At 38.1% G+C, this 21584-nt stretch overlaps 2 protein-coding genes across 4 annotated transcripts in view; one reads left to right on the top strand and one right to left on the bottom strand.

The window, feature by feature from the left end:
• The window catches only part of angpt2a (angiopoietin 2a), a 40646-nt gene extending 20525 nt beyond the window's left edge, over positions 1-20121 (top strand). The window contains exons 7-9 of the mRNA XM_059566800.1: positions 1343-1509; positions 11479-11609; positions 19320-20121. Of these exons, the coding sequence (XP_059422783.1) occupies positions 1343-1509; positions 11479-11609; positions 19320-19480 (459 nt within the window). The 3' untranslated portion in view covers positions 19481-20121. The remainder of the gene's footprint in view (positions 1-1342; positions 1510-11478; positions 11610-19319) is intronic.
• The window catches only part of mcph1 (microcephalin 1), a 126460-nt gene that overhangs the window by 62723 nt on the left and 42153 nt on the right, over positions 1-21584 (bottom strand). The gene's annotated exons all lie outside the window — the stretch shown is intronic.

Genomic DNA, 21584 nt, shown 5'->3' with positions numbered 1-21584 from the left:
ATTCCACTTTTGTAAAATAATGAAAGCAATAAGGATGTGCTTTCTGCTGTCTCTGTGAATACTTGCCTTACAGATAGGGAAAAAATATATCTATAGAGAATTAAAAGTCTACGTTTAAATGATCCAGTTCAAATGGAAAACAAATATTTTTAGATTATGTAATCCATATGAAACATGCATACAGGCGAATGACTACTGTGGATGATGAGTCTGTGTCACTGACTTTGCTGCTTCGCGTCGGGTGGTTCTAGGCCTCCACATCGTGCATTATCCCTTACACACATACACAAATATGTTTATCCAAAAACCTTACTATGTGCACTACGTTAGACTAAACAAGACTTGTCACAGCACTAGTGTTGCTTTCGTCAACAAAAATTATTAATATCGTCATCAACAAACCTTCAATCACGTGACGAAAACGACAAGACGCAATGTAAATGGTCATGTGACAATGACTATAATTAAATGTATAATGCAATATTGTTCATGAATAAAAACAAGACTAAATGTGGTTTACAAAATAAAAACTATGCTAAAATGTCTCTTCATTTTCGTTGACCAAAATGAGACAAAACACAATGTTATAACATTATTTCGTCTTGTTTAGTCGTGTTATTATTATTATTTTGCAGCATTTCTGTTTCATGTTTCTCACTTCAGGGGCTGCATCAGGTCGTACTGCACAGACGCAGGCGACACCACTTCCTCAAGCCCCAATCACGACATTATTTAGAAAAGCGACAAACAAAGTTAAGTCTGACACAGAGGAGGGGCTGATGTGTGTACTTCTAACATATTTGGTTGGTAAAATAAATGTTGTAAATTCAAATCAGAGCGTCTTCCGTGTCTGGAATGGGGGTATCCTTGAGTCTATAAGGTAACACTAATATAAAAAGATATTATTTGGCTAAAATAAAATTTTGGTTTCGTCTATACTACTAGGTACTTATACTATATTGACTGGGTAAAATATAATTCCATTACTAAAAAGAGACAAAAATTAAATTTTCATTGACTAAAACTAGACTAAATGTCATCAGTTTTCGTCAACTAAAACTAGATGAAAATAGTCATGGATCATTTTGACTAAAATAAGACAAAAATGCTGAAACGTGACTAAAATTATTAAAAACTACAATGACAGCTTCACACAAAGACTAGATTAGAAATAGAAAAACAAAAACAGCACTTACATATTATTGCTCTTTTATAGTTTTTGATTGCTTCTGTTGTCCTCATTTGTAATTCACTTTGTAATTTCAATTGTAAACATGTCTGACAAATGACTAAATGTTAATTTACACTACTATGAAACATGGACTTTGTTTTTCCATTTCAGGGGTTTGGAGATATCTTAGGTGAACACTGGTTGGGCAATGAAATCATCTCTAAATTGACACAAGAAAAACAGTATGTGCTCAGGATAGATCTGATGGACTGGGAGGGAAATGCAGCCTTTTCAAAATACGAGCAGTTCTCACTAGATGGTGAGAAGCAGAATTACAGGTGAAGAATTACCCTGTGCTTTTTTATACCTGGGAGTTTTGTGACTCGTTTTGAGGTTTGTGTGTGTTTTAGACTATATGCTGTATGACGGTAGAATTATGCTATACCGTTTACACCACAGTAAATATCTACATGGCTATCAGTAGACAGGACTGATTCTTGCTATGTAAGAGTGATAAAGAAACATGAAGGAAGATGCTGACATTAAGAGTTATAGAATAGTTCCTTTATGGTCATCAAACATCACAGCTTTCTATATCAATATTCACAGAATTGGTGTGTGGTAATTTTTATAAATTTTAATTACATTTATTTTTTCTTCTCTTTTTTTGGTTTGTCTCTATAAAGTCTGCTATCAGTATGTTCTCATATTTGAAACAAAACAGCAGGAAACTACGAATAACCTGTTGATTCAGTACACACCCATGTTAATGCTGCTGTTCATTCTGCCATAAAATCTCTGGAGGGCTGGCACACAATTTTCACAACTCCAAAGAAAATATTTTGTAATCTGGAAATAATTATGGCCTATGTAACATGAAAAACATGACAACACAGTTTCCATGAACAACATTTACCATCGGACCCCTAAAAAAGCTAATGACTAACTAGCATTTTTAGTTGTATTGGAGGTTTGATTTCAATAGCATTAGCAGATGGCTAAAATGATGTGATATGCTAAAAAATATATGGGATAAAACCGTCCATTTTAATTTGATCAAATTAATTATCAATGTTTTAGTACTGGATGAATGATATCTAAAACCAGTATCATAAGCCATATTGATTTTTTTTTCTCTGAGATCTTCAAAATGCATTTTGGGATAACTAAATCTCTGCCAGAATTGGGTTTAAGCATTTAACCAAAAGAATGTATATCGAAAAAAAGAAAGAAAGACAATACTGTGACAATGTATCAGGTACTACAAGATGGCATTTGTGGCCTGTATATTTTAAAGGGGCCCTATTATGATTTTTATTTTATTTTATTATTTATTAGGGCTGTCGCGATAACCGCAATATTGTAATACCGCGCTATTGACAAGCAAACCGCAGAGGAAAGATAGCAACCGCAGAAACCACAGCAACCTCAGTGTTCAGTTATTATTTTTTTTATTTTTTATGAGGCTGTGGCCGCCTTGTTTTTTTTCAATTTGTCACTGTGCATTCAATGTTAAATAAATTAATGATACAATATGGTTACGACTGTAATTTTCTCGCGAGCTATTTGTTTGTTTAGAATAGGCCGGCTGAAATGGTGGGAGGCGCTCGATCTCGTCCCAAAACCTAATGTCACGTCGCCAGTTTGGGAACATTTTGGCTTTCAACCCAATGAAAAGGGCGAGCCAGCGAATATAGATGAGCCGATATGCAAAATTTGCTGCAAAAAGGTTCCTGTGACACGGCAATACATCTAATTTGAGGTCATCGGACATTCTAAAACGCTTAACGTGAAAAACGCTTAATGTGGTTTAATGTACCAATACAGTGATATTAACAGACCAAACTCACTAAACATCACATTAATAAAGTATCTACAAAAAACATGATTACCCCTGAATATGAATTTAAGGCGTTTAATAACACGTTAAGCCTTTTCCTCTCATAGAAAACCATCATAAGGCTTAACGTGTTATTAAACGACTTGCATTCATAATCAGGGATCATCGTTTTTTTTTTGTACATCGTATACTTTTATTAGTATAATGTTTAGTGAGTTTGGTTTTTAAAAATCACTGTCTTAGTACATTAAGCCACATTAAGCGTTTTCTTATAACGGTTTTCTATGGGGGGAAAAGGCTTAACGTGTTATTAAACGAGTTGCATTCATATTCAGGGCTCATCTGATTTTTCTATAGATATTATACTTTATTAGTATGATTTTTTTGTGAGTTTAGTCTGTTAATATCACTGTCTTAGTACATTAAGCCATGTTAAGCGTTTTTCACAGTAAGCGTTTTAGAGTGTCCCCTGTCATCCAGCGCAGCTGCCCCCTCAAGCATCAGGTCGCGGAGCAACATCAAAAAGAACAGCTGAGACCGGCCGACAGTTAGGAGTAGCTGAAGCCTTTGCGAAATCTGTCAAATACAGCCGTGAAAGTAACAGGCATACGTGCTGAAGTCACGGACAACCTCCGCGTCAGTGCCCAGAGAGCGTGAGCAGATAACGAGCTCACACACGCTTGAGGAGTGCATCGACTCCAACGCGAATCCACTGTCCTGGTGGGCCAGTGGTGGCGCGATAATCAGTCTAGATTTCCGCTGCTGTCCAAAGTCGCGCGCAAAAACGTGTAATACATGTTAGAACTCTTTGATATCTTTAAAAAAAAAAAATGTATTGGAAAAAGCATGTTCTTGCTGCTGTTTGGCATTTAACAATAAACAAAAATGTTTAAAAACGTGTCTCTCTGTCAGTTAAAAAAGCAACAATATATGCTACATAACTCAATGATAGAGCTTTGTATGCAGCAAAATCAGGATAAATTAGATGTGTAAAAAATAAAAAACGGCGGTAATACCGCATATCGCGCTATTGAGCCACCCATAATAACCGCAGGGCAAATTTCTTAACTGTGACAGCCCTATTATTTATAGAGTTATTCTCTATATCAACAAGCACTGTTTCTGACCTCCCCAAACACCTTGATTATGTCCTGACGTCCCATCCAAAGGATGGTGATTTTAACAATATAAGGCCTTGTCCCAAATGGCACCCTAAACCCTTTTTTCTGAGTCTGCACTTTTGTGACGTAGTGCCACTTTGACTGTCGGGTAGAAGTCTATTGTGGAGCTTTATCCCAGTGCATGCTCGGCAGAAGTGCAGATCGTAGGCAATCGTGAGCACCCTTCTGAACACTAAAATAACAAACTACAGTCTTGTGGACTAAACGGACACGAGCAATATATTGTAAGACTGCAAGTGCACATGAAGTGTTCCATTTGGGAAAGAGCCTAAGTGTCCCCATCACTATACTGTGGCACCTAGACCAACACAGACCACAGCATGAGCACAACCTGTTGGCTTCACTAGCACCTCTTCCAGCAGCAACCTAGCTTTCCCAGGAGGTCTCCCTTCCAGGTACTGACTAGGCTCAGCCCTGCTTAGCTACAGAGAGATAGGTCCAAAAGATGCAGTTTTACAGGCCCAATATATCAATACACATTTCTTTCCCAGCTGTTTATATTCACAGACTTTACCTACTGTTTATGTGAACTTTGTGTGCATTTAACAGTTGCCGTGAAAGAGTCTACTCTCTGTGCACATGATTTGTATGTGTTAAAGGTCCTATGACATGAAAATTTCACTTTCTGAGGTTTTTTTACATTAATATGAATTCCCCTACCATGTATGTGGTCCCCAAGTTTCTAAAAATTTTAATCGGTGCAAATCGAGATTTTACTATCTTTCTCTGCCTTTGAGAAAATGGAAGCTCAAACGGGCTGATCTGGAATCTCCTCTTTGTGACGTTGTAAAGAGAAATGTTACCTCCCCTTTCTCTGCTTTGCCCGCCCAAATATTTACATATAATTCAGTCGCAATGTCAGCAAAGGCGTTACAAACAGACTTATATGATATGGATTCGACAGCACCGCCACAAACAGTGAGTAACCCTGTTCATTAATGCCTGATCTGTGATCAGTGATTTCTGATGTGTAGTTAATCATTCAAGTTCACACAGACTTTCTTTCTAAATCGTTTAATACTGTTTATGCATCAGTGAATCAAGCCAGTGACTAAACGATCAACTTCACGTTGTTTCTCTTAGTAGCATGAAACAAATCTGTTATTTAAATTGTGATTTAACTACAGAGAGCGATCAAAGAACGCTCCCTTTTTTTCGGAGCTCTCACACATCGCGAGTATATCTGCACACTTGCCCAAACTGCCACCAAACTGCCGTTACAATGAATGACGCTGTTATGCTGCACAACGGAGCTCTTACTGTATTCACGTGTTTGCTGTTAGTTGTGGTGAAAGCATTTTGTGAGAGAAAACGTGTTGCAATAATGACGAGATCACTGCATTCACGCGATAAACAGACTCTGTCTACTCAATGCTCATCACTGCAGCCTTTCATGTGATGGGAAAAGATCGAAAAAATAATTATAATCAACAAATCCATATATATATATATATATATATATATATATATATATATATATATATATATATATATATATATATATATATATATATATATATTTGAGAGGGGTTCCACATGTAATACGCATTTCAAATGCAAAGATGTCAGCCAATCACAACAGTTGTCGTTTACTCGGAGTCTCACAGCAGACACGCCCCTTCAAACAGAGCATTCAAGCCAGAGGGCTATTATCAGGATATAAAATGCTTTTTATTTCTAAATTTTAAATGTAAAAATCATACTAACAATATAAGTACACCTAAGAAAACATTAAAAAGCATTTAGAGAAAAGGAAATAATCCATGTCATGGGACCTTTAAAGGGGTAATATGATGCTGTTTTAAAGATCATAATTTTTTGTATTTGGTGTACATTATTGTAGGTCCTCTATGCCCCGTCTATCTCAAAGCATTAGTCTATCTTAGAGCATTGCGTTAGCAGCGCAAGGTTGTGGGTTCGATTCACAGTATGCACTCTGTGTAAAGTCGCTTTGGATAAAAGCGTCTGCTAAATGCATACATTTAATTTTTACTTTTAAATTAATTTTTAATTAAATTAAATTGTAATTAAAATTTTCATTTAATATCAAGACAGTTAATAATGTTGTTAATTTTACCATCAGTTCAAGCCTGAAAGGGCAACAGTCACGTGACAGACAAAGTGATGATGCAGTACACAAGCAGTTAAGACAGCTGAAGTGCTATGATTTCTGACAGTGCTATGATGCACACACAAAACACGTTACTCTACGCTGCGCAAATCTCCGCATTTGAGCAGTCAATAGCAAACACTTAAACTATTAAGAAACAGTTAAAAGTCGCTGATTCAGAAGTGCCAGATTGTCATAGCAAAGTTGGAACTGACCCATTTCATTTTTTTAGGGTCCCACTTTATATTGTGTCCCTAATACTTGTGTACTTACATAGTAACTAGATGTGTACATAGTATGTAACCACAGTTTAAGTACACATTGTTACATAGTATCTACAGCTGTAATATTTATGTAACTACACATATGCAACAACCCTCAGAAGGGTTTGTGTACATACAAGTGTACAAACAATTTTTTTTCACTTCACTAAGTACTCGTATAACTGGAATTATATAACTACATTTTGTAACAACAATATGTATAAGAGTAATTGGAAACATTTGATGCAGGGGGCCGAGATGGGTAGGTTTAGAGGTGGAAATGGGATCCAAAAGGTGGAGATGGGTAGGTTTAGGTCGGAGGAGTTGGATCTCGAGTTGGAGTTGGAGCACCACTATAGTACCAGTGTACTTGCATGGTAACTCCTCAGGAACTGTCCACGTAATATTAAAGTGTAACATTCTGGACACCAACCACAATTTATATGTAAAGCCTAACTTACTGGCCGCTGCTGTGTAACATCAGAGTAATTAAATGATAAATCTAATATAAAGTTTAACACTTTCTTTACCAAAAAGTGCTATTAGTCCTGTTAAACATTTGTACTTACATTACCAAAAAGTGCGGTTACAAATGTCCTGTTATACATTTGCACTTACACATATCATTTAGTGGGTTGCTACATATGTGTAGTTACACAAACATGAAAGCTGTGGAAACTATGTACCAATGTGTACTTACACTGTGGTAACATACTATGTACACATCTAGTTACTATGCAAGCACACAGGTATTAGGGACACGATATAAAGTGGGACCTTTTTAGAAATAGCCTTTGTGTACAGCCAGCCTTGTACTCTCCTAGGTTCACAAAACTGTCGTCCATAAAATGTGTTGCACAAATTTGAACATCTGGGTTGTGCTGTTCTGTTGTAAACAATTCTTAATGATGATTCCTAATTGCATTTGCTTCCGGAAGACCAAATAAAGTGCTTTTGCACAGAAACACACAGCGTCTCCCTGACATGGCTGCATCAACACTACTGCGGTTCCTGAAACCACGCATTCTTTCTTTGCATGAACATTTGGGCAGGATTACACAAATATTTCCACATCGTGACATAGACATGTGGGGTGTGTTTGAATGAGGCGTTTTAGCCCAGTCTGGATCAGCATTCACTTTTAGATAGAATAAATCCTTTTGTGGGAGACTTTGAGCTTTGTAAGTCTGCAGATCGTATACATGCACAAATAGCTACGTAACACAAAGAAAAGGAAAGATGTAAATTGCATCATATGACCCCTATAAACAAAACCATATATCAGAAATGCAAACTGACAAGACTTTAAAAGGCATGCAAAGAATACATTTTCAGGATGACAAAAAACTGCAATGTTAGTGCATTAAATATAATGAGTGTCTAGCAGTTGCCCTAAGGTCTGGTGCGATGGCTGGAATATTAGTTGGGGTGGGTTGAAGCAAAAAGTCTCCGGTTACGAATGTATCCATGGTTCCCTGAGTAGGGAACGAGACACCCCACCCTCTAGGCACCGGGAGAACACATCATTCACTTCTTTGTCTGAAGCTTGCGTCCGAAGCATGGCAGGAAGCTAGAGAACGCAGTGTCTCGTTCCCTACTCAGGGAACCATGGTTACATTCGTAACCTGAGACGTTTCCTTTCAAGGGAACTTCGAATTGCGTCCTCTCCGGGTCGCTATGGGGAACAGTATACCCACGCCACCATGCTGAGGGGAGTGCAGTCCAGAATCATGGCGAATACTAAGTACCAAATCTACCATTTCCATGGGCGTTGCCCCTAGGACGTTCAGACGGCTGTTGTTAAAGGACCCCTTACGGCCAAAGGCCTAAGCTACATACCCAACTTAATTGTTAGGGCCTCGGCCTGGGGTAGAGCTGAAGGCTTGGAATCAGGAAAGATTCCTTTACAGCTAAGAACCTAGCACTTTATACTAAGTCTTGCCTGTCACACAGGGGCTACCACTTGCTTTCACATAAGCTTGCTGAAGGAGCTGTCTCAAAAGATCTCTAGTAGCAATACCCTGTTTAGATAGTGGTGCCCAAGATGAATGGGGCTTTTACCAACTCAAGAAAGGGCACGAAGCAACCGCGCAAAGCCCTCACCGTATAGGATTTCAGAAAGTGTGCAAAGACTCCACGTGCACACTTACCATAGCATGGATGTTCAAATACTGTTCTAAGGAGGAGGATCTCATGGTCATGATAGAACAGCTCATAGATGGAATGGTGCATCTCAAAACAGTATGTTTGAGAGTCATCAACTCAATCTGTGGAAATAATGCAGGAGCGCTCTGGGGAAAAAACTGAGAACTCAGTCTCATATGAGAGGAGAACTCCAAATTCAGGGTAGCACACTCATAGGCGACTCCAGCATAGGATACTTTTATGTGTGAGGTTTCCACCTAACCTCGATCTGGTGGAGAGCTGGTGGTAACAGGGGAATTAGGAAGGGGAGGATAATAGCAGAAGTTAAAAATCCCCAAAGGGAACAAGTAGATACCTAAGTATCGCTCTGATTCGGACAAGAATGCTGCTTCGTCTGGATCACATCCCTTAGGTTCTGCTTACCTCCTCGTGACCCACGATTCCTCTTACCCCTGCCCGCAGCTGGGGGAGGACCATGAGTCGAGACACCTGCCTTCTGTGCCCGTCTTTGATCCTCAGATCGAGACAGGCCAGGACCCCTATGTTGTTCGGGCTCAGACCTGGACCAGCGGAGCGAGCCTTCCTCATCCTGAAGTTCTTGATCACAGTCTCAACAGAAATAACGAAAAGTTCAGAAGGCGAAACCTGAGCATCGAGAAGAAAGCCTTTTCTTTCTTCCCGATGTCTGCCAGGTTCATCCACAGATATCTCTCCGCTACCACCATGGCCGCCATAGTCCTGCCCATGGCGGAGGTGGCTTGCTTGGTAGCATGGAGAGAGATCCGTGGTGCATAATAAAGCCACAGCCTGACCTGCTGCTGCATATGCCTTGCCATTTAAGCCAGATGTATTTCTTGAAGGGGCTTAGATCGTAAAGAGGGAGATTAAGACAGGATGTCTCCCCCGCAGAAAGAAAGCTCTTTCTACAGGGGGCATCCTCTCATAGCCGTTTTCGATCATCGCCTCGATGTCGGCACAACTCTTACGCTGAAACCGATGGATGGGAGAAGTAAACAACCTCTTTCATTTCTTTTCGATCTCTGTATGGAGACCAGGCAGAAATGGAAGGCTCACCTGAGCTGGAGGGCTATGGTCAGAAAGATAACGCTCATCGAGCCGGCCTCACGGCGTCACCTTGTTAGTCCACTTTCATGGCAAGTCTGACTTTGCCGTGGCGCGATCCATAATCTCCAACAGCTCTACATACAGAGGGCAGGAGAATTGAGAAGGCTCAACTTCAGCTTCTTCACCATACCTCAAATATCTCCTGTTTTTCCTGGGTAAAGCACTAACCTTAGTATCAGAAAGTGTTAAAGATATAACATCATTTTCCTGAGGCTCTCTCTCATCGATAATCGCCAATAATTTTTCGCCGATAATCGCGCAAGAGAAAGTCCCTCTATAAACCATTTAGACAGATCCACCTGTAATTCTCACGAGCTCATTCTCCTCCGTGCCTCAGCAGCGGCGGGTCCTGAACCGCGGGAAGCAGATGGCTGCCCTTTTTTTCTTTTCCTTGGAAAGAGAGATGAACGAGAGCGGAGCTTTTTCATTGTAAAAACGCTCACAATGCACACAGATTGCCGCCTCAATGACATCGCATGTGTACCCTTCACCCAAACAAATGACGCAAAAATTGTGTGTCATGGGGTGTCAAATAATGCTGACACAGATCCACACATTGTCCAAACGCTTGCTAGTAGTCGCCATGATAGACAGAGAAAGATCGCTCTTACCAGTTCTTTCAGATGCACGCTTAATACAGAACAGTCGGTGATGACGAAGAAGAAAATGTTGTGTCCTCCTGGTGCCCGTTTATAGTTGCACCGGTAGTGACGTCAGAAGCTGTCGCCGGCCAACTCGTTGGTGTTTATTCAATGTATGCTTCAGACACGGGTCAAGTTCGAGGTGTTCCCCATAGTGACCCCTAGAAGACACAGTTCGAAGTTCCCTTAAAAGGGAACTAGTCTTTACACAAGATAACTTTTTATTATTTGACTGACTATGAGAACTCAATTACTCCATTAACTTGGTGCTGGATCTGCTGGTGGAGTTTGATCTAATCTAAGGCTATAATTTAAATCTGAGTAAAAGTGAATTAATGCCAAACAGCATGGCCTAAAAAAACCCATTACCATCTCTGCTTTTCAGATCTTCTTTACAGAGATTTAAAAAATGCAATAAACACTCCAGCCAAGCAACTCTTTTTACATGACTACATAGCACATTAATTTCTTGTCAAATGCTCTGTCAGGTTTTAGGTGTCCTAAAGCGGTCATATGACACAACATGCCGTGAAAGTATATCTGTGCCAATTTTTACTTATTCTTAGCTTCTAAATCAAACCACTGGTGAGTAAAATATAAAGACTGATTAGTCAGTAGCTAACGACAGATTATTTAATCTTTGTGTGAAATTTTTGTTGCATATAGTTTTGGAAACATCCTTCCTGTCTGGCAAGTCTTTGATGTCGAAAAATAATGTCTATGTATGTTACATTTCAAAGACTGTCTTTTTAATGTTCGATATTGATGAATTTAAATTTGACAGACCAGAAAAACATCTACTGACAAAAGAATGTAACTTTTTATACATTTTTATGTACCCTGACTAAAGGACTTACAAAGACAAATAACTTAAAGACTGAGAAGTTTTATACATTTTAGCTGTTGATTTGTTTTGCCTTGTCTTAATCATAAATTGTAGAAAGAGAATATTATCAAATTCTATTTAACATATTATGTATGTCTGCATTTCCAATTCTATAGGATACACCTCAATGGCTACAGTGGAACAGCAGGGAGAACCAGTAGCATGGGACAGCCTGGAAGTGATTTCAGCACAAAAGACATAGACAATGACAAATGTGTTTGCAAATGCTCACAAATGCTTTCAGGAGGTAAGAACAGAGTAATTTCAAATAAATATATAGTTCAGTCGTGAAACTCTTGATGGTGCAGGCGAGAGTAGTTAACATAACCAATGATATTCAGAGTGTTAAATGGCTTTTCACAAGCTGATTGGTTCAAGTTGCATATGCAGCCAATGAGCTTACTGCCTTGGAATTATATGGCTGCATTGCATTTATATGGCTGGCTAGCATTCACTTGAGATTTCTGCAGCATGCTTTCAGGGTTTCTCAGAAACTCTCCACTTTTGCCAGGTCCACATAAATAGATCTGCTACGGGTTATTTTATATGCTATTTATGCACCAGCAGTATGTCTTAAATACTCATAGCACCAGTATCGCCAGTATCGTACAGTATCAAGTACCTGTACTAAATGCAGCAGCAATAATCTAGAACTACAGCAATAACCAACAGCAGCAGCAATTCAGCAGGGCATATAAGATCTAAATACAATAACATAAAGATCAAATACATTAACATTGTCAGATCCATCACCATGCTAAAATCTTCAGAGATGTCATGATTTAACTTAATATTATTGTTGTAATGTATGCTTTATAAATGTCTTATTCTAATGGATTTGGAGCGCTCATCTGTCCACAAATTACTGTGATTTTAATTGTAAAAAATGGTGAAAATGCTACAGTACAAACCTGTAAATGGTTAATGGTAAGTTCCTGTAAAATTTACAGGGAAAAAACAAAACTGATGTTACCAGAATTCTCTGCATTGCATTTCGAATTTAGTTTGAATTTGATGATTTTTCTTGGAAATAACTTTCTAACCCTTCTTATTAGGGTTGTATGTTACATATAATGTTGTTTAATGTTTACAGCATATTTCAGTTTAATTATCTCACCATGATGATGTTTAGTGCTTTTGTGAATGAGACTGTGCACCTTCTATACATGTTATTACTTAAAAGTGGTTTAGGATGGGCTTTGTTTCATCACGTGACTTTACTATCAGTGTGTTACAAAGGTACAAAACAGATTTCAGTACTTGAATAGGTTGGTAAATTAACATTATATCAGTTAATGGAATTAGGATTTTTAACTGTAAATTTAAGTTAAAACTATAAAACCTAAAATGTTGTTACCGTATTTTATTTTAACTTTTTTTTTTACTGTTTGTAGATCTAAAATGATAATTGTGCATTAACAGCTGTCAACCATGTTGCTAAGCAAACGCATTCTCTGAACTAATTAATAGTGCATTTCTTATTTTGGACACTCATGCAGACCTGCGGACCACTTATTTGCACCCCTGTATATAAGAGCTCATTGTGCTTTAAAAAAAATATTTTTAAGTTTCAGAACTCCAAACTTTGTTGTTAGTCTAAAAACAGCTTATATTGAAGCCAATCTACCAAAATGACTGGTTTTGGAGTGTACTTCATTATGTTATAGTGAGGCTAAACACTGCCTCCACAGAAAAAGATCACTGTCTGTTTAGCCCTGTCCACTGATTCATGCACATAGTAGGTAAATGACAAGAGTGGCAAATGCAGGTCTTTGCAAAAATCAAACGATACACTTAATTTGATTAAATTTTTTTTTAATGAAGTGCCAGAACGTTTTGGGAAGACCTTGGTTCTTTGTTTAATTGATTTTACTGTGGATTTTTTTTACAAACAAGGTACAATTTTCAATTAATAGTTGATAAAAGAAGCCATCGATTAAAGCCATCAATGGTCGATTAAGCTATATAATTCTGGGCTGCATGCGGCTCATGTGCAAAACATGTGCTATCGGCTGTGAGTGACGCTGATGGTATATAAATGCATCATCATTCTTTTATAATGTACAAATAAAGCTTTAAATGTGATTTAAACTTTAAAAGTGCATTAAAACAACACAAAGTTCTTCAACATGGAAAGCAATAACAATTTAGTAATTAAGTAATTTCCCCAGATAATTTTTCATATCGGGCTCTGTGCTTTGCAGGGCTGCAGGTCACAGGACACATAGGCTATTTATTCCTACAACTTGTTAATTAGTTTCAATGGTTTATTAATGTGCGGCAAATGTCCATGTTGCATTAATTTTGTTCCTTAAATAACCCATGCTTTAACCAAAATGAGAGAGAAAAAAAAAAGTTTAAATTGAACGAATTCTTAATTCATGGCCAAAATGAGATGCTTTAAGGAAAATATATGGTCTATGTAAGTAATAGGCCTAAAATAAAAATAACAATATGTTCTCATTAAAAAAAAAAGATATATAATAAATACATACACACATATATATATATATTTTTTTTTTTATATATACATATATATATATGCAAAATAATTAAATTAAACTAACAGATTAAAAATGTGTGGTGCTCCATAAATAAGCTCACAGAAAGGAAAGGATGACAGTGCATTGTTTGTTTGCTTTACAAGAGCTTTTACAAGAGCACAAATCTTCTGTTACATTTCAGCAGTTTGATCGCGCCAGCGCCTGGCTCGCTCGCACCCCAAGTTCTAGTAATTCAAACTTACATCGCAGTCTGTTCATTATGAAAATAAAATACAGCCAAACAAACAAAAAATGTTACACTGGTCATTTTAAATAGACCGTATACTGGTCAACTCTGATGTTAAAGAAGTTTGTGCTCATGTGAAGAGGATGATCTTTTCCATTTATATGCGAATGCATGTAAAGTACAAGCCTAGTTTACATTATGAGTAATAGTTTCAAATTGAATTACATTGCGGATATGGAAACATTTGGATTTGTGTTGAATGAGGAATGAGCAATAACCTCCAAATTCATCTAGACAACCCTGCGCGCGCTTGTCCTCGTAAGCATGCACGCATGCATGCACAGTCACAATATAATGAACTGTAAATGGCACATTTTAATAAACAAACAGGCCTACAGGAATGCAAAAAGTTTAAATCTCTTTTTTTTTTGTGTGTGTGGCTTTTGCACATCCTGTCATACCGGTGACTGATATTGATAGGATAGCATCTTGCAGTTGATGGAGATTTGTGGGATGCACATCCAGGGCAAGAAGCTCCTGTTCCACCACATCCCAAAGATGCTCTAATGGGTTGAGATCTGGTGACTGTGGGAGCCATTTTAGTACAGTGAACTCATTGTCATGTTCAAGAAACCAATTTGAAATGATTCGAGATTTGTGATAGGTGCATTATCTTGTTGGAAGTAGCCATCAGAGGATGGGTACATGGTGGTCATAAAGGGATGGACATGGTCAGAAACAATGCTCAGGTAGGCCGTGGCATTTAAACGACGCCCAATTGGCACTACGGGGCCTAAAGTGTGCCAAGAAAACATCCCCCACACCATTACACCGCCAACACCAGCCTGCACAGTGGTAAATGATGGATCCATGTTCTCATTCTGTTTACGCCAAATTCTGACTCTACCATCTGAATGCCTCAACAGAAATCAAGACTCATCAGACCAGGCAACATTTTTCCAGTCTTCAACTGTCCAATTTTGGTGAGCTTGTGCAAATTGTAGCCTCTTTTCCCTATTTGTAGTGGAGATGAGTGGTACCCGGTGAGGTCTTCTGCTGTTGTAGCCCATCAGCTTCAAGTTTGTGCGTGTTGTGGCTTCAGAAATGCTTTGCTGCATACCTCGGTTGTAAAGAGTGGTTATTTCAGTCAAAGTTGCTCTTCTATCAGCTTGAATCAATCAGCCAATTCTCCTCTGACCTCTAGCATCAACAAGGCATTTTCGCCCACAGGACTGCCGCATACTGGATGTTTTTCCCCTTTTCACACCATTCTTTGTAAACCCTAGAAATGGTTGTGCGTGAAAATCCCAATAACTGAGCAGATTGTGAAGTACTCAGACCGGCCCGTCTGGCACCAACAACCATGCCACACTCAAAATTGCTTAAATCACCTTTCTTTCCCATTCTGACATTCAGTTTGGAGTTCAGGAGATTGTCTTCACCAGGACCACTCCCCTAAATGCATTGAAGCAACTGCCATGTGATTGGTTGATTAAATAATTGCATTAATGAGAAATTGAAATTGACCTTTAGGTGAGTGTATTTCCAATTATACACTCAAGTTCTTGAGAATGGAAGTTACAAAATATAAATGTAAGAATGAAATGGTTTTCACTTAAAGAGGTGGTTGATTACTATTTCACCTTTTTAACATTAGTTAATTTGTAATGTTGCTGTTTGAGCATTAACAATATCTGCAAAGTTGCAGCGTTGAAATTTTAATGCAAATAGAGATATCGTCTTTTTAAAATACTGGCAGTTAAATACCTACTAAAACGGCTGGTAAGGGACCACGATGAGCTTCTACCGTTAGGTCACAAACACAGATAAACCCTGTCCCTTGGGACAGGCAACAAAGGGAGCGAGGTCATTTTGTGCTGCTTTAGAGAAGAGAAAGAAAAAACTAGGAGTGCACATAAAAATATGTGCATATATGAATCGTGATTCTGTCTGTTCGATTCTATTGGATTCACAAGTTTCAAAACCAATGTTCTAAAGCAGCGGTTCTCAATCCTGTTCCTCACATCACCTTGCTCTGCATCTCTCTCTCCCCCTCTCTCATTCAGATCCTCATATCAGCTCCAACAAATTGTTCCGTTTGTACACTTATTTTCACAAAGCAATGAGAAGCGTTATACATAGTCGTGCGTACGGTTGCTGTGTTGTATTAAAGGGACAGATCACCCAAAAATCATAATTATGTTATTAATAACTCACCCTCATGTCGTTCCAAACCAGTAAGACCTCCATTTATCTTTGGAACACAGTTTAAGATATTTTAGATTTAGTCCGAGAGCTCTCAGTCCCTCCATTGAAACTGTGTGTACGGTATACTGTCCATGTCCAGAAAGGTAAGAAAAACATCATCAAAGTAGTCCATGTGACATCAGAGGGTCAGTTAGAATATTTTGAAGCATCGAAAATACATTTTGGTCCAAAAATAGCAATAGAAATGGAGGTCTTACTGGTTTGGAACGACATGAGGGTGAGTTATTAATGACATAATTATGATTTTTTGGTGAACTATCCCCTTAAAGCTTTAATCATAATAAAAACTTATATTAAAAGCAAACAGAAGCAGTAGCATTAACAAACAACAGCATATCTTAAAGTACGAGACAACAACAAATAAACATACTATTGAGAGCCATGCTTGCACAGGTTCTGTGCAATCCTTCATTAATATTTAAGTAATATTAATGGCTTCGTTTACATGTAACCAAATAATCCATTTGTAATCTGATTGATGGCTCAATCTGACTGAAAATATTTAAAGTAAACACCTTAATCTATCCGAATGAGCTCGATTGGAATGAAATTTCAATCAGATTGAACGGGGTGTTTTATTCCTCTTCAAATACGATTGAGAGTGCATGTAAACACTAGGGATGGGTATCGTTAAGGTTTTAATGGTATTACTACTCTTACCGATACTGCTTAACGGTCCAGTACTTTAACGGTATTCTTATCTGTACTTTGTGCTGTGTTACTTTGCGTTGTGTTAGGCAGTCGAAAACTTTGCATTTCTCTGTCTGCACATAATGTACTTTTGAAAGATGCTGACAGATTGCTTGTGTTTCCGCCCTTACATGCAAAAATTGTGTTGCACTTATGACAACCAGCGTTGTCTGCATCAACTCTAGTGAAGTATAACCACACTTTGGAACGTTTTGCTGTCTCCGCCATCGTCACTCTTTGTATTAAGCGGGAGTTTTCGTACTGTAAGGGGCCGTTCACATATCGCGTCTAAAAAAGCGTGGAAAACGCTAGGCACGCCGCTTTCTGATTTTTTTCCCCCAAAGCCTTCGGGCACTTGCGCTCCTGAGGAGTCTGCCGTTGCCAAGCAACCATGACCTGCTCTCTCCATGAAGACGCGGAAATTTCAACAATGGATACATGGATTTGCAGCACTAAAAACTGCTTGCAGTAGCACTGCTACTAAATTAATTAAAAAATCCACATACAGCTATCAGCTGTTCCTTCATCTTGGCTGAGCTTTCAATGTTGTTACGGAAAAGGTGAGGAAGTTACATGACCTGCGGTGCGCTTGCGGCATTCTGAAAAGTTGAGATGTTTTAAACGCGATGCGGTGCGGACGCGCCTGGAAAAAACGAGCTCGTCGCACCGTGTGTCCATTATGAGCGCGCATACCGCACGCCTACATATGAAAAAATGAACTTGAGCGTGCAAAAGACGTGATATGTGAACGGCCCCTTATGCATGTGTGTGCCCCGCGCTCGTTCTTGTTGTGTGTGTGTGTGTGTGACTGACAGAAAGCCTCCGTGGCGCGCATGAGAGATCTCGCAGATTTCACAGACAAACGTCTTAATATTGCAAATTAGAAATGTTTGGTAAGATAAAATGTGCACGATAACATTATTAAGCAAATCTCTTCGCCATTGTCACTCTTTATTATTAAGCGGGAGTTTTCATACTGTTATGTCTGTGCGTGCGCCACGCTCGTTGTGGTGTGTGTGTGACCGACAGATGATTCTTCTGCACAATCTGACTGTGCTGCAGCCTGGAATTGAACTACTGGTTTCGTCTGGTCAGAGGAGAACTGGCCCCCCAACTGAGCCTGGTTTCTCCCAAGGTTTTTTTCCCCATTCTGTCACCGATGGAGTTTCGGTTCCTTGCCGCTGTCGCCTCTGGCTTGCTTAGTTGGGGTCACTTCATCTACAGCGATATCGTTGACTTGATTGCAAATAAATGCACAGACACTATTTAACTGAACAGAGATGACATCACTGAATTCAATGATGAACTGCCTTTATCATTTTGCATTATTGACACACTGTTTTCCTAATGAATGTTGTTCAGTTGCTTTGACGCAATGTATTTTGTTTAAAGCGCTATATAAATAAAGTTGACTTGACTGACAGACAGCCTCCGCGGCGCGCATGAGAGATTTCACAGATCTCACAGACAAACGTCTTAATATGGTCGCACATTAGAAATGTTTGGTGAGGTAAAATGTGCACGATAACATTATTAAGCAAAAATACATAGTACATTAATTTTTTCCCCTCCAGTACCGAAAGCAGAACCGATACAGTCAGATCTTACTGATACTACGGTCTTTCATAATTTAGCCCCGGGGCCATCTTAATACTCAATCGTAGTAAACACTCAATCGGATTGAACCACGAAACTGAAAGGAATGTGCATGTGCAATGACGCAGAAATAACAATGACGTATGACGCGCGGAACAAGCAGTTCTTCCTTCTAAATAAAGTGTATAAATGCATGTCTTGTCATTACAAAACTCTCCTTTCTAATATCCATATAATGGAACTAATATCCATAAATGGATAAATAAATTCTGTTGTTAAAAAACAAATAATGAAACCATGTAGGACAGTGGTTATTACGTGCAAACAGTGAGCAACTCTATATTTGTGCAGTGTGCTCACGTAAAAAACAAAAACAAAGCATGAACACATGCACCCCCATAAACAATCAAGCCTAGAAAACACACACACACACAAAAAAAAAAAAAAAACAGTAAACCACCACTTTTAATTCATGTGTTTTCCATCACCATTTGATATGTTTCCCCTCAAAGGCTGAAAACACAGTTTATACAGTGTGTGGAGTTTCTGTAACTGTCCAAAAGACCTAGTTTGTGAGTCTGGAGTATGTTTACGGCCAACGTTTTGTGTTGTCACAATGCACAGTTAGTTTTCATGTCCTAACCTAAGAATCCATTTTTGTTGTATCATTTAGGTTGGTGGTTTGATGCCTGTGGACCATCTAATCTCAATGGCGTATACTACCAGCAAGGGCAGAACACCAATCGCTTTAATGGTATCAAATGGTACTATTGGAAAGGTTCGGCATATTCACTAAAGGCCACCACTATGATGATAAGACCATCGAACTTCTGAGCCTCTACTTTTAACGCACAATAATTACTGATGTCACTGCTTTTCTTTTCCTGTAAGGAAAATTTTGGTGGCTTGACTTTCATGCACCTCTGACAAATGATTATTATTAAGTAGATCAAGCACTTGAGAAAAAGCAAAGTTAAATAGCTAATCACCTGAACACAAAAACATAGCTTACAACATATTAAAATGGAGCTTCATCAATGGACATTTTTTGCTGAAATGGAAGTATATAAATACTTGCTGTTAATTGAAGACAATAATTGAAGAATAACAGCTTTAAAGGGACCACAGCTGTAAACGGAATTACCTTGATGCTTCAAATAATTTCTAAAATGTATATAGATAAGTAGAATTAACTATTATTTTCTTATTGTGCTTATTTTATTTTTTATTAATATATTGTAAACAAAATTACAGAAATGTATGTATTTTCAATGTAACCATGGTACAAGAGTGATTTAAATGCATCATGCTGAGGACATTCTTTACAATTGTCTTACAAATTGTTAGTCTACAAAGCTGTTGTTTACACATGGTTTAGTGCTTTTGAATTTCTTAACTGTGGGCATTTGTTGAAAGATGACCAGACTCCACAGCACTCCTGAAAGGTTGTTCCCAATTAAAATTGCCATAATTTACTCACCTTGTGTTATTCCAAATCCATATGACTTTCATTAATCTTTGAAAACAAATGAATATACTTTTGTGTGTTTTTGTTTCGTAAGCTAAAACAACAGCTCTATATATTTAAAGACCAATGAAGTAGCAAATCATTTTTTCACTACAGGTACATTCAGGTTCTCTCCACCTTTTTCCTGAATGCTGAAGTCTTGTCCAACTCAAATACACTGAAAACAGATGGGTGCTCATTTTACATACAGCTCCCGATTGGGTGAAGTTCTTTTAACATAAGCGCAGACCATTGGAGACAGTCGACCAAGTATGCCACAATTCACAGACATTTCAAAGACCCAAAAATGCCAATTAAACATGTTCAACCCTTGAAAACTACAGTAGGTGGACCTACTACATACCCAACCTAAATGGGCATTACCGCTGCACGTACCGCTGCTGCAGTGCCGCGCCGTTAACTGCAAGTCAGACGCGGGTTAAAATCATTCGCAAAACTACCGCCAGGTGGAGCAAAGGTACGAATTGCGAACTGGATGTAATAGTAAAATGAGATAAAAGGAGGAAGTAAAACAACAACAACATTATGATATAACATTGTAACATCCTTAAAGACCATTAGAACATTTACAGTGAGTTAATTTCAAAACGTGGGATAGTCTTTTAAAGACCTTTACTCTTAAGGCTCTTATGCATGCTATTGTTATGAAACAGTAATTATATATGACCAAGAATTAACCAAGAATATACAATTGCGCTGGTGCCTCACACGCACATATTCTTTGGAAGCAGCAGCCTTTCACTGAGCCATTCAGCGCGAGCAGCAGTGCACTGGTATATTTTTGCTCATTATGACTTTTTCCCATCACGCAACATCACGAATATGGAAACGTTTGGATTTCTCCCGAATGAGAGAGATTAAGCCCAACCTTACCTTATGTTTCGCTTGAAATTATTTTTAACTATTGTTTGTTGTTGTTTATAAGCCTATTATATACTGAAATTATATATTTTTAATTCTTGTTCTGTTCTGATAAATTTGTTAAATTTAAAGGATTTGTTGTAAAGTGAACTAAAAATATCCTGTTGGCACATTACAACAATATTAGGCCTGCCGTTATAATTTCTGAATGTAATAAAATGCAACCTGCCTCCAGCGATGCTCAGCTGTGGACGATTTGAGAATGTTTGATATAAAGGTTGCGGTCACATTTTATACAGGAATTGTTCATTAAAAAAAAATAATAATAATAATTTATATTTATATATATATATATATATATATATTTTTTATATATATATATATATATAAATCAAAAGATTATGCTAACATGCAATTTTTTATGCTAACATGCAATCAGGGTCTCCTGAAATGGGTTCACCCATTTATGTAGGCTACAATTATTCTAAAAATAAAATAAATAATGTCATAAAAAATGCCATCGGCCTGAATACATTTTACCATTATAGA

The sequence above is a fragment of the Carassius carassius genome, chromosome 14 (assembly GCF_963082965.1).
Source record: "Carassius carassius chromosome 14, fCarCar2.1, whole genome shotgun sequence".
Lineage (NCBI taxonomy): Eukaryota > Metazoa > Chordata > Actinopteri > Cypriniformes > Cyprinidae > Carassius > Carassius carassius.
This window is presented reverse-complemented; position numbering and strand designations above follow the sequence as displayed.